The following is a 16,424-nucleotide window of genomic DNA, read 5'->3' as shown; positions in this document are numbered from 1 at the left end:
CGCTACATTTCACAATAAAAGTCTAGACAAATAAAGTTGTCATATGTTGTGTGTGGGTGTGCGCGCGCCCGTGTGCGCGAGGTGCCCCCTCCTCCTATTGGTCAGCAGTGAATCATTTTCCGCGTTCACATGACGTCACATCCACATAACCGCGTGCTCCTGCCTGCGGCTTTAGCTGGTCAAGCTAGACGACGAAATATCAGGAACGGACCGGAAATGATTTTGAAAACAAAAGTTTAAAAGCCCCAAAAAGAGTGAAAAATTAATATAATTGGTGATTTCAAGCATTTCATTGCACTAAAATATATTGAAACTTACATTTTACAATTTAATATTAATAGGTGTTCCACATAAATCAAAAATGTACTGTTGCTTTGAGTCAGGATAACTTTATTATGAAATTATTGACAGGAAGTACTATGTATTGCTGCTATCTTGACGCACGTTTAAGCCGCACCGTTTCGGCTTCATTAGTAGCGTGAGGACTTCAACTGACAGTCAGTTAATTCCCATTAAAAGGTAAAAAATATATTTTACGTTGTCGTTAACATTTTAGCCGGTCTGTTTTATCATTTAATCTGAAGCGGACGTTAGCTTTTTGCCTCGCCAGGAACAAAAAGTAAGGTCGTGTATCTTGTTTAGCCACTATGCTAATATTAGCTAAATTAGCCTTCAAGCGAGTTAGCAAACGAACATTAGTAACAGTTACGTTAGACATAAATGTAATTCTTAAGATTTGCCCCTAGATATTTTTTCCCATTCAGTATGTTTTGGTTAATGCCGACAGTCAGTATGTCTGTAGTATAATTGTCGGCTGATGTGTTAGCAGTCTGCTAGCTTGGTGTTAATGTGTGGAAGTGAGGATTATTGTAGCTCTCGATAATTGTGTCCATTGCACTTCAGCAAGTAATCACGTGCTCCCTTAGACTGCTTCTACTTTATATTGTTATTATTATAACTGTATATATCAGTTGCTCTTATATGAAAAGCATGAGAATAACATCATGTTGAAATTGTTTTCTGATTCACTTCAACAGAACACTATGAATCAAGAGAAGCTTGCCAAACTCCAGGCACAAGTGCGGATAGGAGGGAAGGTACAGTCTCCTACTATTTATGGATTTACTAACGTTACTACATCTCTTGTACTCTGTTGACAAATGCCAGATGTTGACATCCAAATCAGGGCTTTCAGATTTGTTCTGTCGTTGACACAGTTGTTGCTCTTTTTAAGAAGTGTGATGGCATTTAGCACCTGCCAGGTCTTTCCTCCTGACCTCAGCATTCCTTTTATGGGAGAGAGCATTGGCCTCCTCACTTGTGGCCTCTGTGGCTTTGTTAATATGCACTGTGAGGTCTTCAGCCACACACTAGGTGGCGTTATTTGTTATTTTTGCTCTGACAGAGGCCTTATGCCTATTTCCAGGTTGCACCACATTGACATTCTCAAATAGTGTACTTATAAACACACATTACTTTTTTCAGCCATGCAGTTTTTTTTATCCTGGACATTTATCAGTTAGAATTGTATAGTATGCAATATCTTTGTTGCTATTTGAGTTGTAAAATCCCTGGTTAAACATAAGTGGTTGAGTAAAAGCACAATAGGCTTTAATTTGTTTAAAGTAAAAGTTATGGAAGTCTTTAGGTCAAATTAACCCTATTCAAACTAGTGGAAGTTAAGTGGAACACCTGGAAATAGCAAAAATACAGTATCTCAACAAATTAAAGAGAGAGCACTTTTTTTTTGCTGCAAATGGCCTTACAGTTTTCCAAGTCCCTTTTACTTATAAAGTTATTTCTAATCACATAGCCACGGGTAACTTGTACTGTTAACCAATTTTAGTCTTGTGTTTGAAACTGCTTCACCACAGCTGTTATCTAGATATAAGAAAATGTGTCCAAGTTAGAATGAAAAATTGTCCCATACACGTTAAAAAAGTCTGATATGACCCAGTGGTATAAACCGTGTTTGACATTTTGGTAAATTCAGCCACCTAATCCTTCTGTTGGCATCCACACCTGTTTACCCCCCTAGGGAACAGCCCGCAGGAAGAAAAAGGTTGTTCACAAAACGGCAACAGCTGATGACAAAAAACTCCAGGGCTCGCTGAAGAAACTGGCAGTGAACAACATTGCGGGGATAGAAGAGGTGAGCTATCAAAGGAGAACTAGTGTCAGCGCTGTTCTGTAGATGTACTGTTTTGACTTTTCTTTTTTCTTTTTGTCGGAGAGTCCTGAAAAAGAAAGATAAAAGACAGGGAGAGCCCAACCAAAAAGCTTTCCATGTCGTCTAGTTTATTTTTAGAGTGCTTTTATCCAACTCGCATCAAAGCACAAACAAACAGACGCAACTTGAGGATAAGACATTAAACTGATGCACGCAATTCATTTAGTCTCATTCATTCATGCTGTGTCTCAATTTTTTTGTGATTTACTGTGAATTATTAAAACCCTGCAGATATTCACTCTGCGAATCAGACTAAGAGCTAATTTAAGACAATGTTTACCTGTTAAAGGTTTATTTCGGGGAGTTTTTTTAAATCTAAAGTGAGGGTATAAGGATAGAGGGTGTCATATGCTGTTTAAGTTGACGCACAGCTGTGTTTTCCATCTCAGTTTACCCTCTTTTCAGTTGATTATTTGTCACATGTCACCTTTACATCTAAAACAGACACCAAAAATAAGTACCACTGACTTAATGTCTTCATGTTGCATCTTCTGTCAGGTTGTATTGGCTCTAAGTCCGACTGGGGGGTTTTGTTTCCTCAGGTGAATATGATAAAAGATGACGGGACGGTGATCCACTTCAACAACCCCAAAGTTCAGGCGTCTTTGTCTGCCAACACCTTTGCCATCACGGGCCACGCCGAGACCAAGCAGTTGACAGAGATGCTGCCAGGCATCCTGAGCCAGCTGGGAGCCGACAGCCTCACCAGCCTGCGCAAGCTGGCCGAGCAGTTCCCACGGCAATGTGAGTACACACGCTCAAACACACAGTCACAGGCACAATGTCAGGGTTCTCTGTGGGCGCGTAATATCAGGGATATTCTTAGAAGTTTTAGAGGTGTCTGCAAAGTCATTAGTCTCCCAGATGGGGATAAAAAGCGCTGTAGTGAGAGAAGTGACCACCTTCCAACCACAGCACCAGAGTTTTAGTCTCCATAAATAACTCAGACATTTAAGGGCGCTGGTCGTGGTTGAAATTTTCTAAGACAGAAACACAGTATGAAGATGCTGCCTTTAACACAACAATGCACTTGTGCAGATTTTTCAACAGCTTTGTTTGTTTAGAATCACTGGAGAATCTGTAAAGATTCAATCTGTAAACGTGACCTAGAAAAACCAGTTATAGCAGTGACTTAAGAGAAACCGAAGAGAACAGCAAGGATTATAACATGGTGTCTGCATGTTCGACAGAAGTCTGAAAATGCCTTAAATTCACTTTTATATATATTACGCCTTAAAGTCCCAGTGCGTAGGATTTACGGGTGTCTAGTGGCAGATATGGTGTGTAATATTCAGAGCTATGTTTTTATTAGTTTATCCTCACCTGAAACTAAGAATCATCGTGTATTGGTTACCTTATAATGAGCGGTTTATATCAACAAATTGAGCAGGTCCTCTTTCCCAGAGTCCACCATGTGTTTTTCACAGCCACAGGAGCCCCTCTGCGACAAGCAGCATCAGAATTAAACTGCTTTATTCAGTGTTTTAACCACTTAAATCACTAAGTGTGTTTGTTTTTGGTTTTGAATTATCTGTGGATAATTCAACTTCCTGTAAAAACCTCCTGAACATGTGGATCTTAAGTTATCAGAGATAAAAGGTGGGTACAGATTAGCAGATGCTGGGCTAGCAGCCCGCCTTGACATGCCAAACCGTATCAGAAAGACAGTGATTTGTAACAGGAAACTGCTTTATTCAGGGTTTTTACTGGTTGTAATCACCTGATCCATTTGTTTTGGAAAGGAGGAAACCTCTTGAAATAATTCGGCTCCCAGAAAAACCTTCTGAACAATGAACACTGAAGGAATTCTAACCGGGAGAAGTTTCAGCTGGTTGTAATCTTCAATCCTCACCTCCAGCTGCCACTAAATCCACCTAAATCATACACACTGGACCTTTAAAGCACTGCTAATGTCATGAAATTTTTCAATAAGATTTTGGTAGAAACAGGGGGACATGCACACCTGTTCAAATCTGCAGTAATGATCACATAATTTACTTTTTCCAACTTTTAGCTTAATTTTTGATGTACTTTTTTTTTTCTTTATATATTTTGCAGCAATGGACATGAAAGCAGTCAAGGAGGAAATTGCAGAAGAAGAGGACGACGATGTACCAGGTATAGATGTAGATGACTATTGCTTAAATTTACTGAGAATTTAAAGTTGAAATTTGTTTTCAAATGCTTACTGTCAACTCTTCAGTAACACAGTTTTAGAAATGAAGGATAATATCACTCACATCCGTTCACAAATTGCTTCCAGAACAGAATCCTGATGTGCTTTGTTGTTTTCTGTCTCACAGATCTCGTGGAGAACTTTGATGAAGCCTCAAAGAACGAAGCAAACTGATGAATCCCATTACTCTTTTGCCTCCATCAGCCGTTTTAATTTTTTACCTCTTACGGACTCGCAGAGGGCATTTCCTCTTGTGGGGAAACGTTAGTTAAAGGTGCAATGCATCATCATCTCCGGAGATGTGAACCACTCTGGTATAGCCTGCCACAACAGCACAACAACAACATGCAGATACAGTAGGTTTTGATTTCAGTAGACTGTGATATCGTGGACACGCCGAGAAACAAGGATCAGTACGATTCCTCAGCACCCAAAGGACTCCAACTACTTTAGAAATAAGCTTTCTACATGGATACACGTGGCTAGTATTTAAGAGATTGTTTATGAAATTACAATTAAAAGTGAATGAAGAATTCGCTTTACATCATAGCGGTGATTATGAATTTAATAAAACATTTTTGGGCTATGGATGCATCTCTTTATTACTTGATTTCTCAGATTTGTTTTGGCCCCCAGGGAGAATACTTGTCACCTCAGTGTCTGACCAAAAAAAAGGAAACAGAGTCGGCAGTATAGTATTTCCCTATGTGTCTGCCGTGATGAGCACATTTGAAGTAGCGGTTCGGTCCTTTGTATGTGAAGTATTTGTAACTGATTCTCATTTTATAAATAGAATAAACAGTTAAGCCAATAAATGCCCTGCGGTGGGCCTCTTCCTTTACACTTCCTTGAATTCATAGATATCCGAGCTGTTAGGTAACACAATAGCCTGGAGGATGTATTAAAACATTTCACTACAAGTACATATAAGCATAATTCTCAATTACAAGAAAAAGTCCTGCAGTCAAATTTTGACTTAAGTACAGTAATTTCAGCAAGATGAAAAGTACTCACTATGCAGCAAAATGCCCCGTAGCAATGTGTATTATGTATATTTTTATTTAGTTATTACTGATGCATTAACATGTTAGCAGCATTTTAATATATTAGGCCTGAAGGGAGCTAGATTTAACTACTTTATTTGATTATTGTACAATTAATTTTAAGTTTCATACACTGTTAGGTAGTTAAATATATAATCATACTTAAAATTGTATGAACTGAAGAAAGGTTTTGTATAATAATCCTGATATGCATAGTAACTATGAGAAACAGCTGTCAAATAATTTAAGTGGAGTAAAAAGTACAATATAGTAGCAGAAAATGAAAAATACTCAAGTACATATAAGCACAGTACTTGAGTACTTTCAGGCTCTATAAATTCCATTTTTGGTTGTTTGATGTAATTTTCTTTGATAAATAACAATTGTGGTGAATTGCATTTTATTGTGTTTTGTTTTAATACATTTTTCCTGCTAGTCACAGAAAAAAAAGTTATTTAATTACATTGGCTTCAGAAAACGTTTTGCACATTAATTTTGCTATTTTAAGTTGTTATGAATCATTAATCACAAAAATAAGGGTTCCTAATTAAGTGTCATCCCTTCAATAATCTGTTGTTAAAACTTGTGATTGGGTGTGCACATTAGGAGGAGTTAAAAGGTATTTACACAGGCAGCACTGTCACATCCCCTTTAATTGATCAGCTGTGACGCTGCTCTGCTGCATCGTGCTGATCGATGAGCCGCTGCTGTCAGTCTCTGTGCAGCGCGAGAGGTCTGACAAGGTTACCGGGGATGAATGTGCCATTTTGGCTCTAGTGTGTCGTGTCGTGAGGCGGGGTGGTGGGGGGGGGGGGGGGGGGGGGGGGAGACGGGGCTGCGGACCCGCCCCGGGGCTCACCACACCACCTTCAGCCTGGTTTGAGCCAAAATGTCCCTGCTGCTGCTGCTGCTGCTGCGGCTGCGGCTGGACCACAGTGCAGGAGCTGGATGGAGCTGAACCGCTTCAGAGCTGCGTCAAGGTACACAGTGACAGCTGGGTCACAACCGGAAACCATGTGTGGTCGCCTGGAAAATAAAGCTCAGCAACAACTGTAACTAATAGAGATGATTAAGATTAGGGGTGTAAGAAGCAGAGGAGTGATTATAAAAAAATAAAGCTTTTAAATGCTGGTGATGGAGTGGTTGCAACTATTACTATCCTGAAGTACTTGTACTTTAATTTCATGCTACTTACCCCTACTTCACTACATGTTAAAGGGATATATTGTACTTTTTACTGCTTCAGCCAGTTACAATATTCAAATACTGCTCACACCTTGATGCATCAGTAATACAGATCCAACAATAAAGTATATAATATAACACAGAGGAGCCAATCTGCTGCATAAATGGCGATTTTACATTTGGTATTATAAGTACAGTTCTCTATTTATACTATTATAATTCTCCAGACATGTTTTAAGACACATAAAAGTACTCTGATTTCAATAATATTCTTATCTGATATATTTTTTTCCACAGAAAAGATTCAGTTATCACATCTATTCCTTCTGTCTTGTTGAAAAATCTGTAGTATGTCTGCCACTTCAATAACAAGTCCTTTGTGTATGTACAATAGAGGCTTTAAGTTTCCAGTTTCCACGTACACAGGTATGAGCCTCTGTAAGCTGCATACTGGACCACAATAGGCTCCCAAACTAGCAGTTGCTATATCACAAAATCATTGTGTGTGTGCATTTTAAACTCAGAAGCACACTGAAGGTCAAATATGTATATATCATAAGTCTCTGACTCATAGGTGGATTATGATAAAATGGGCCCCTGGGTCTGGACATGCAAAAGTCCCTCCACCTGAAGTCCTATAGATAAACTGAGGGGATAGAAATACTAACTTAAAGTGTATCATGGTGTTTTTCTTTCTTATGACATGAAAAGGCTCTTAATAAAATCACAGTAATTCAGTTCAGTGTGCAGTGATTTATGTTTAAGATTTTATCTGAGATGTTCCTGCAGCCGACCAGCACCTGATCCTTGAGAGTGGCTGTGCAGAGGGAGATCCGTTCACTCATATTTGAAGAGCATGTTAAGGCTCCTCCATTTTTTTTCTAGAACGTCTGGGGTTCTGTTACTGACATGACTAAACCCTTTGACAAGAAATGCAAAGTTAATAACAGAGTCTTGATGGAGAGGCTCTGGCTTAGGGCCCCTTGAGCCTTGGTCCTGGACCCAGTAGGCACATTCAGTAATCCACCCATGCTCTGACGTGCGGGACATAATGGGACATTGCATGCAGTATCATTGCCATAATCATGAACTGGCTCTGTACATCAGAGTAACCTGTTTATATTTTATATACATTTGGCATTGTATACACTTTGGATTTGCACCTTACTGTTATTTTATCTGTGCACTCCATTTGCACTATTTCCTACTTTGTACTGAAACTGCTGCAAAGCAGTTTCCCTCAGGATAAAAAAGTTTCATCTAAACAATAAACAATAAGCAAAACACATGTAAGTAAGATTACATAGCTGTGTTACTTAAGTAATATCTGAGTAATTATTCCAACACTGTTGATGCATGCTTTAGCCACACATTCAGAAGTAGGAGCTTTATTTTGAGATATAAAACCGGAAGTGGTGTATTTCCGTTATGGCTGTCTTGACGTTGCTCCTTATTTTTCCCAATATTAAACCTTGGGGGAGGGATCCTTGAGTGCTGTCGCGCAACTAATGTAGACTACAGGCTGTACTTTCCGACTTGCGCTGTGTGAGTTGGGCAGGCAGCGGAGGGTCTACGCCAGGATACTCAAAAATAGCCTTCAAAGGCGATTAGGTATGACGGATACTGACGGAGGGGCTCCGCGGGACTGTACGTAAAGATGAGGATTCCTCCGGTGAGTGACTGAATTTGTTTTCATGACATTTCACAGGTCTGTTGTTGCTCTAACGTTACAACCCGCCATTGCAACAGCAAGTGTTACATTAACTGAGCCGAAGTCAGTGTGGACGGGTGATATTCTATGATGTGTTTAACGTTAGCTAGCTAAACGGTGAGGGACACCGTGAAAGGTGGTGTTACGGTAACACTATTTTACGTTCAATTACACAACACGTTAACGTTGCTTTACGAGCTGTGGGTTAACATTCACTAAAAACGCTAGCAGTGCGGCGGGAAGCGAAAAATACTTCCAGTGACAGTGAGAAACGAGTTAACCTGAGGAGCGGTGCTTTTCATGTAACCGTTAAAACTGGCCGTTAGCCGCAAAGCCCACCGAGTCAGCGGCGGTGTGAGTGTCCGTCAGAGCAGCAAGTCGCTGCCGTCACTCGGCGCACGACTACCCGCTGAACCGTTGGAGCTAATACTAGCTACTTCACCCCCGATACACCCTGCTGCCATACAGTGGTGTTATATGGTGTCTACATTTAAAATTTCTCCCATTATGTTCGGTCAGCTTGATGATAACTGTTTTGAAAACTTACTCGTGGCCTTTTGGTGTGGTGGACGTTAAATTCAGCTAGCAGCAGCCCTGCTAATACAACTAACTACACAAGTTCTGCTGCAAACAAAATCTCAACTGTTGTGATATTGCAGCTGTTCAGCTTTAACCTGCCACATTTAATAACACAGAGGAGTTCCCCATGTGTTTACCCAGTCTACCTGTGAATAATATTTTCCAGCTGAGGCTGTGTTTGGCCTGTAGGCAGCAGGCACAGCCACAGTGCCACTTTATGGTTGCATAATCCAAGCTAATGGTCATCTATCTTGCTCCACAGAGTTGGTTTTGTGAGGTTTGTTGCTGCCATGTCTTTTGCATTTACCTCATCATGTGGTTTCAGGGCCTTTAGGCAAGTGCTGGAGGTGGATTCATGAAGAAGTGGGCCCATCCCAGTCCCACCTTGAATAGTCATCACCAGTGAGGAATTTAAATTGGAATTGTCACTGATGAGAAAGCCAGATCAGATAATATTAAAGTGTATTTCCCCCCTCAAATCAGCTGGAAAGGCTTAGACTTAATAACACCCTTAGTTTTCTTGGCATCTCTCCAGCCCTGACTGAAACATAAACAGGTCATTTCATTTTTACCTGTATCTTACTACATCTTCAAACGGTATTAAATCTCAGGGGGTTGATTGAGTAGACTGATCCAACAGGCTTACCATGCAAAGGCCAGCTCTCATGTGTGCAGAGACTTCCCAGATGTAGGTTACTGTACGCTTTCAGAAAGTATTACAAGTCTCTCCCTGATGGCAGCCCAGCAGCCTGTCTCCTCTTGCAGTTTTTTTTTCCTGTCTGGTGGTGGTTAAATGTAGATCAAAACATAAGGGAGAAAAGGAGATCATAATAGCTTTTGACACTTGCTGTGAAGCAGAGCAGCTCTTTGTGACAGGAGGACAGCTACTCGCTTCTTTACCTTTATCATCTTCAAACCTCAACAGATTTACCATTTCAGCCTTTCTTGTCAAAGAGATGTTTTGAATTATTGAAGGAGTACGACCTTTTTGGAGGATACAAACCTGTGGTGTGCTTTTATTTTTATGTTTTTCTTTTATTTCATAAATCTCTGGCAGTGCATGGGAATCAGGATAAAAAAAATTCAAGAGGAGGTAGGACAACTCCCAGTGTACTCCCAGCCAGGGCGTTAAACATTACATAATAATGTGACACTCAGTCATGCGATCGTGTTGTTAGAAAGTGATGTCAGTCCATTCTTAAAGAGAGGAAGTGATCATTTGAGGTTTCCTGTGTTCACCCTGAATAGGCGGCGTCTGGAGCACGTCTGTGTCGGGTATGGATCTAAAAACGCTGTTTATCAGGATGTGAACTTGAAGTCCTGGGAAGTTTGAAGCACCAGAAAAAGGAAGCGTATAGAAACTTGGTTCAGAGCTCTGTTTTCTTGAGAACTGTTGACAACCATTATCGTTTTCACAAGAACTTACTGATACAGAGGATTTCCCCTTAGGCTGTGTGATATGGAGAAAATCAAATACCACAATACCTTTGACCAAATACCTCTGTATTGATATTGTAGGGTTGATTATCGGTGCTTTCACAAAATATTTACATAATGAGATTTTTGATAAGTAATCATCAGTAATATGGATGTAATGACTAAGTGAGTAAAGACAAAAAAAATAGAACAGCTACAAGACGTCTGGTAAGTTCAGAAAATCACATCACTTTACTTTATCGCAGCCTTTAAAACCAGAAACGATACGTAGTAGAGTATCCAAAATCTAAGACGATATCTAGTTTCATATCATGCTATTAATGTAATATTGATATATTGCCCAGCCCTAATTTTCCCAGCAGATACAGCAGTTTTTTTTTTTGCTTTATTAATCTTTTTTTCTATACAGTGTCAGAATGTAGTGAAAAATGTGCATAATACTTTCTCCAAGTTGCTTGTTTTATTTAGCCAATAGTCCAAAATTGGGCTAAAATGAACAAATGTTTTCACAGTTTGAGATTGAGTTTTCAGATTCAATGGATTAATTGTTTAGTTTATAAAATGTAAAACAAAAAAGTGAAAAAATGTTTTAGATTTTGCTGTGATGTTGTAAATTTGTTTGTTTTGTCCAACCAATAGTCCAAAAGCTAACAATTTTTAATGTTCTGTCACATGTTTAAAAAAAAAACAGCAAACCCTTATATTTGAAAAGTATAAACCAAATAATATTTGGCTGAAATGATGGTCATTTATCAAAAAAGTTATTTGCAGGTTCATTTTCTGTTCATCAGCTAATCAATTGATCGACTGATTTTGCAGCTGTAGTCCAGAAATAAACTATACACCATTTGTTATCACATACGATAAAGAATATTAGGAAATCCTCACATTTGAGAGGTTGGAACCAGGAAATGTTAATATGGCAATATTTGCTTATAAGGAATGACTGAAATCACATTAGCTGCTAAATATTTTTTTGTTGATAGACTTGTGTGATATATCAACAAAGTGTTTCGGCTCTGTTTACCATTACCAGTGTACCATTGTCAAAGCTCTCAAGCTGCTAGAAGTTGTGTAGAAAAATCACCTATTGCTGTCTTCTTCCTTCATAAACCAATCGGTGAAGTGCAGAGACCAATAAATATAAAACTGATATATAATTATGATCTTAAGACTGATCCTAAGCTTTGACTTAGACGTGAAACAATTCTAAGCAAAACAGACCGAGGTGCTTCCAATAAAGACACTAAAACACTTAGTTAAGTCTTAGCATCACTCTCAAGTGCTGACTAAAGGAGCATATTGACGTCCCAAATACTCTGATAAGTCAGCCAATAGTAGGCCTCCATAGGTAATGCGTCAGGGCTGCATCACACCATCATGGTTTAATGCACAGCTTGTCATGATTAATGGGTTTGAAAGCCTCCTCCTCATCACTCATTGTAACGTATGCTTCAGTATATTAAAGCATGCAAGAAATAAGCTTATGATAAGATGTATTTGCCTGTGTTGTGTTAGCGTCAGTGTCTACCTGCCCAGGGACTGCAGGAGGAAATTGGCAAGTAGCTAAATCTGGTGCAATATGTCTCTTCTCCTTGTGTGAGAATAATGGTTTTGTGCGCCGTCACTGACAAATAAATGTAATACACTAAGCTAGATGATGATACTTATAGCTGATATGTTGACAATATCAGAAGTGTTAGTTGAAATGCCGTTATATTAAATGAAGTCATATTTTGAGCATGAAAGTTGATTCCTGACCTTTGGGTCAGTATGTATGACAACATAATATTTGGAACTTGAGGACTTCATCTCATTTTCTTTACAATTTTGTATTATCATATATTTCCAAAACATATTTTTCTTTGCTGGTAAGTGTGTGGCCTTCCTCTTTGTAGGCCACCAGCTCATAACTCATAACTGTGTTATGTCTCCTCGTGAGCCCTCTTAAATACTTTAGAGGCTGTGCCTAAGTCTGAACACTTAGCAACATTTATGCAGGACATTTCATAATTTGAATAAGAAATCTTAGGTTACTCGCAGTCTTTTGCTGTATTTGAGACCCGAAATTTTGGGCTTTATACATACTGGCCCAGTTTTTTTTTTTGACTTGTCACAGGAAGAAAAGCGCAAGTAGAACTGATACCATTAATTATGGGTAACTGATATATAAGGGCCCCATGCCAGTGAGGCCATATGCACACTACTGGAATCCAGGAAGTAGTGCTATTAAATGCTATTTTGCCACTACCAAGGTAAGGATATTACACCTGTAATTTTCTTCTTGTGACATATCAAATTGTCTGCCATGTAAAGGGCCTATTGCCAAAATGTGGAAGACCCCAAACAATGCATTTATTTATGAATTGAAAACAAGAAACCAGAGAAAGAAAATCATTGAAGGAAAACGTCCTAAAATAGGGATGTATTATTTACCTAAGCCTGGTCCAAAATGCTGTAAATTTCTACACATAACCAGCAGATAGATGTCAGTGATTGTAAGGGAATTTCTTCTGATATGTGAGGAAGTGAATGCACCTCCCTCACCGGAAACAGCAGCAGGAAACAGAGTCTTGTTCTGACAGGGCGAACTTAATGAACTGCTGTAGCATTCTAGTTTGTCCGAGCTTGCTCGCTGTTTATGCCCTTGTCTTATTTAATTTTGTTGCAATGCCAGGATGTCCAGTCAGGAGTGGTTTATCGTGTTAGTAGTCTGTAAGGCCATTTCATTATTAGCATGTCTGGCTGACACTGGAGGCTGGAGCGTGGCTTTAGTGAATGGATATCAACTGCACTTGGCTCCATTTAAAAATAGCATAGTGACCCTGGTCTTGTTTTCAGTCATGTTTGTGGTATACTTTTACACTGATTTTCAAAATACCAAGCTGTCTCCAGTCTGAGGATTTGCAAGGTTTCTGTATTTGATTTGATTTTAAATTTGATATCTTTAATTTTTGGACTGTTGGTCAGACAAAACAAGTATTTTGAAGATGGCCACTTGGACTCTGGGAACATGCCATGGACATTTTTTTTTTTACTATTCAGTGGCATTTCATAGACCAAACAATTGTTTAAAGGGACACTTTGCTGATTTTCAACCAGCTGTGTATCATAACACTGTGGGTAAACCGGGGTTGAAAAACTGAGATCAAATGGTAAAACTAATCAGTGTTGATGAAATATAAATCAAGATTCTGATAGTGCATTACCTGTTTGTCACCGCAAATGTTTTCAGAAACATATTTTAGCTAGCTGGTTAACTTTAATTCAGGATCGTTTGTTACCAGCCTGCCTTCATATTGTTTCCTGCGTCAAAAACAGCCAAGCTCGCATTAGGACAACCACCATCGTGAGCGTTCATTGGTCCAGTGCCTCACAATTCTGGTACTTAAAGGTTTTCTGTCTCTTGAGTAAAATGACATACCACAGCCATTTTCTCTGTTTTCCCTGGTCATACAGCACCAATCAAAAGTGTATGAGTCTTTCTACTGCATAGTCAGTCTAGTTCCATGAAAATATGGTCTTTCCAGCAGTGAAATACTTCTTTAATTAGCAAAGTAATCTGCACATTAATTGATAATGAAATCCATTGTTAGTTGCTGATGTAAATGTTAAAGGCAGCATTGTTGTGTCACTGTAAAAAGAGGCAGTGCTAAAATGATGAGGCCTAGTTGAATCAGTTACCGTAGTTGACATTAAGCTGATTCCAGTTTGATTGTCAGTGGTCACACAAGTAACAAGAAGAGTCTGCAGCCATGGTGAGGCTTCTCTATATTGCTGTACTTTGTCACAGCGGTCTGTCATGAGCTGAGTCTGTATAGTTTATAGATCAGTTAGGATAACCGTCAGGTGATCTTCACTGTCATGTACAAACGTGATATTCTTGTTTGACCTAAGGCAGCACCACATGGTTTTAATTAGTTTTAAGTTGAGGAGTTGAAACATGTTTGTACTAGGGCTGGGCGATGGGGAGAAAATCAAAATCACAATATTTCTGACCAAATACCTCTATCGATTTTGTGTTGGGTTGATTGTTGGTGCTTTCACAGAATATTTACACAATGGGATTTTTGATAAAAGGTCATCAGTAGTGTTGATACCATGACTAAGTGGATAAAGGCGAATAATAGCAGCTAGATAGCAGCTAGAACAGTCGGGTAAGTTCAGAAAACTACATCACTTTGCTGTAATGCTGCGTTTTAAACCAGAAGACTTACGATATTCAGCATTTAAGAAGATACCTGGTCTCATATCATTATATCAGTATTATATCGATATATTGCCCAGCCTTAGTTCAAACACATTATCCTAATATCATGTAGCTACAGGACCATTTGCTTTAGTCCTACAGGGTCTCTGACTGACACACTCTCTCATGCACATATGTCTCCTTTAGAGCATCTCCCCAAGTTTACATGTCTAAAAATACAACTCCTTCACGCACTTTGACTAAAGATGCATTATTCATTGCCTCTGCAGGGTAATTAAATCTTAATCAGGGACGGGCTCCTGTCCTCATGGAGGCATTTCTCTGTGTGTGTGTGTGTGTGTGTGTGTGTGTGTGTGTGTGTGTGTGTTCATGTGTTTGTGTGTGCACTGTCTGGCAGTCCACAGGAGGTTTTCAGGTTTTTATAGTGCAATATAATTTTAAGAATTCAGTGTAGAGGGAAATCTCCTTACTGAAGTGAAAGGTGCAGAGGTTGGACAAGGTTAAACCTTGATGCTTAGCTGTTGCTCCCATTCAGTGATCGGTTCAGGTGATGTAAAGGTAATTTACTCCATCCAAACTGGATCATCTTGCACTTGCAGGCTGACATGCAGCAACTAAATGTTGAGTGACTTAAAAGTGTACAGTTTGGGGTTACTTCATGCATACAAAGATGTCTTTACTGCTGGTATTAGATTAAATCACTATTACCTGCTAGTGTTGCACGGTATACCGGTACTATAATAGTACCGCGGTACTAGAGTATTCCAAATGGTACTATACTGCATTTGGAAAATACCGGTACTTTGAAATTGATTCAATTCATTAATTTAGTTAATTTATTTTACTCATTTATGCACACAAACGCCTTTCTTGTTCCTATTGGAGCACAGATTGCGCAAGTGGTGTGTATGACAACACCTGTATCAACATTCGCAGCTGGCGCACGTGAAAAAAGACAAGAGAAAGTCTGCCTCGCAAAGGGAGACAACACGAGACAACACAAACTTGGTGGAACATTTGAGTTACCAAACCGTGACGTCCGTACCGAGGTACTTACCGAACCATGATTTTTTTGGTACCGTTACACCCCTACTATTTATTGTTCTAAAGGTTTGTATCCAAAAGGACTTTTCCTTAGGAAAAGTACCGAAGAGTATCGAAAAGTATCTAAATTCATATTGGTATTGGTACCGAAACAAAGATTTTGGTATCGTGACAACACTATTACCTGCTATAGAGTAGATTTTTAAAAGGTGATCATGTGAAATCATTGTTAAAATGTCAGTTTATTTGTATTTTATCAAGTTGTGTGTCACGTCACGGCTAGTGTTGTGCCTAATCTGAGTCATCATACTCCATCTGGACTGTACTTGCCTAAAGGGTTGTAACATGCTCTAATTAAGCTCTTTTGTTTTGTTTCATTCACTGATGGATCATTCATGTTATAGATATTCTCAATTTAAAGAAGTATTTTTGTACTGGGTGCTTTTTCTTTTATATTTTTGGCTCAGATAGCAGCCCCCAGCCTTGCTCGTGGTATGGCAGAAACACTTTGACCCATGGTACACACTACATGTGTAGCTTCCTGTCCTGTGCCTTCACTGTTTTGTGCTGACATCGTGCCCATGCTTGCACCTTAAACTAAGCGGAAAATGTGTTGACTCTGCTCCTTTCTCCGAAGCTTTGCTCTGCGGAATATCTGGTCTCTGGTGTAATCCCTGGTCGCTCTTGTCCTTATGAGAATGACCCTGAAGTTCATCCCGACTGTTATTCATTCGCAGCCCCACGCTCACACACACATACACACACACTTATACACCATCACATCCTCACTTCAAGGTCTCCTCATCAGC

At 39.3% G+C, this 16,424-nt stretch overlaps 2 protein-coding genes across 4 annotated transcripts in view; both read left to right on the top strand.

Annotated features, from left to right (window-relative positions):
- The first annotated feature begins 404 nt into the window (after positions 1–404).
- On the top strand, positions 405–4,996 carry LOC126383088 (transcription factor BTF3 homolog 4-like). Of its 2 annotated transcripts, none has more exons than XM_050033515.1 (6): positions 405–519; positions 1,038–1,097; positions 2,039–2,152; positions 2,773–2,974; positions 4,289–4,348; positions 4,534–4,996. In XM_050033515.1, exons 2-6 carry the CDS (start codon positions 1,044–1,046, stop codon positions 4,578–4,580), a joined length of 477 nt encoding a protein of 158 aa, XP_049889472.1. In that variant the 5' UTR covers positions 405–519; positions 1,038–1,043; the 3' UTR covers positions 4,581–4,996. The 2 variants fall into 2 exon arrangements, with proteins under 2 accessions (XP_049889472.1, XP_049889473.1); XM_050033516.1 differs by lacking the exon at positions 405–519 and adding an exon at positions 531–619.
- Positions 4,997–8,117: 3,121 nt separating this feature from the next.
- zfyve9a (zinc finger, FYVE domain containing 9a) overlaps positions 8,118–16,424 on the top strand; it is a 35,144-nt gene continuing 26,837 nt past the window's right edge. For both annotated transcript variants that reach the window (XM_050074555.1, XM_050074554.1), the window contains exon 1: positions 8,118–8,306. The gene's annotated coding sequence lies outside the window, so the exon portion shown is untranslated. The remainder of the gene's footprint in view (positions 8,307–16,424) is intronic.

This window comes from Epinephelus moara, chromosome 21 (genome assembly GCF_006386435.1).
Source record: "Epinephelus moara isolate mb chromosome 21, YSFRI_EMoa_1.0, whole genome shotgun sequence".
NCBI classification, from domain to species: domain Eukaryota; kingdom Metazoa; phylum Chordata; class Actinopteri; order Perciformes; family Serranidae; genus Epinephelus; species Epinephelus moara.
This window is presented reverse-complemented; position numbering and strand designations above follow the sequence as displayed.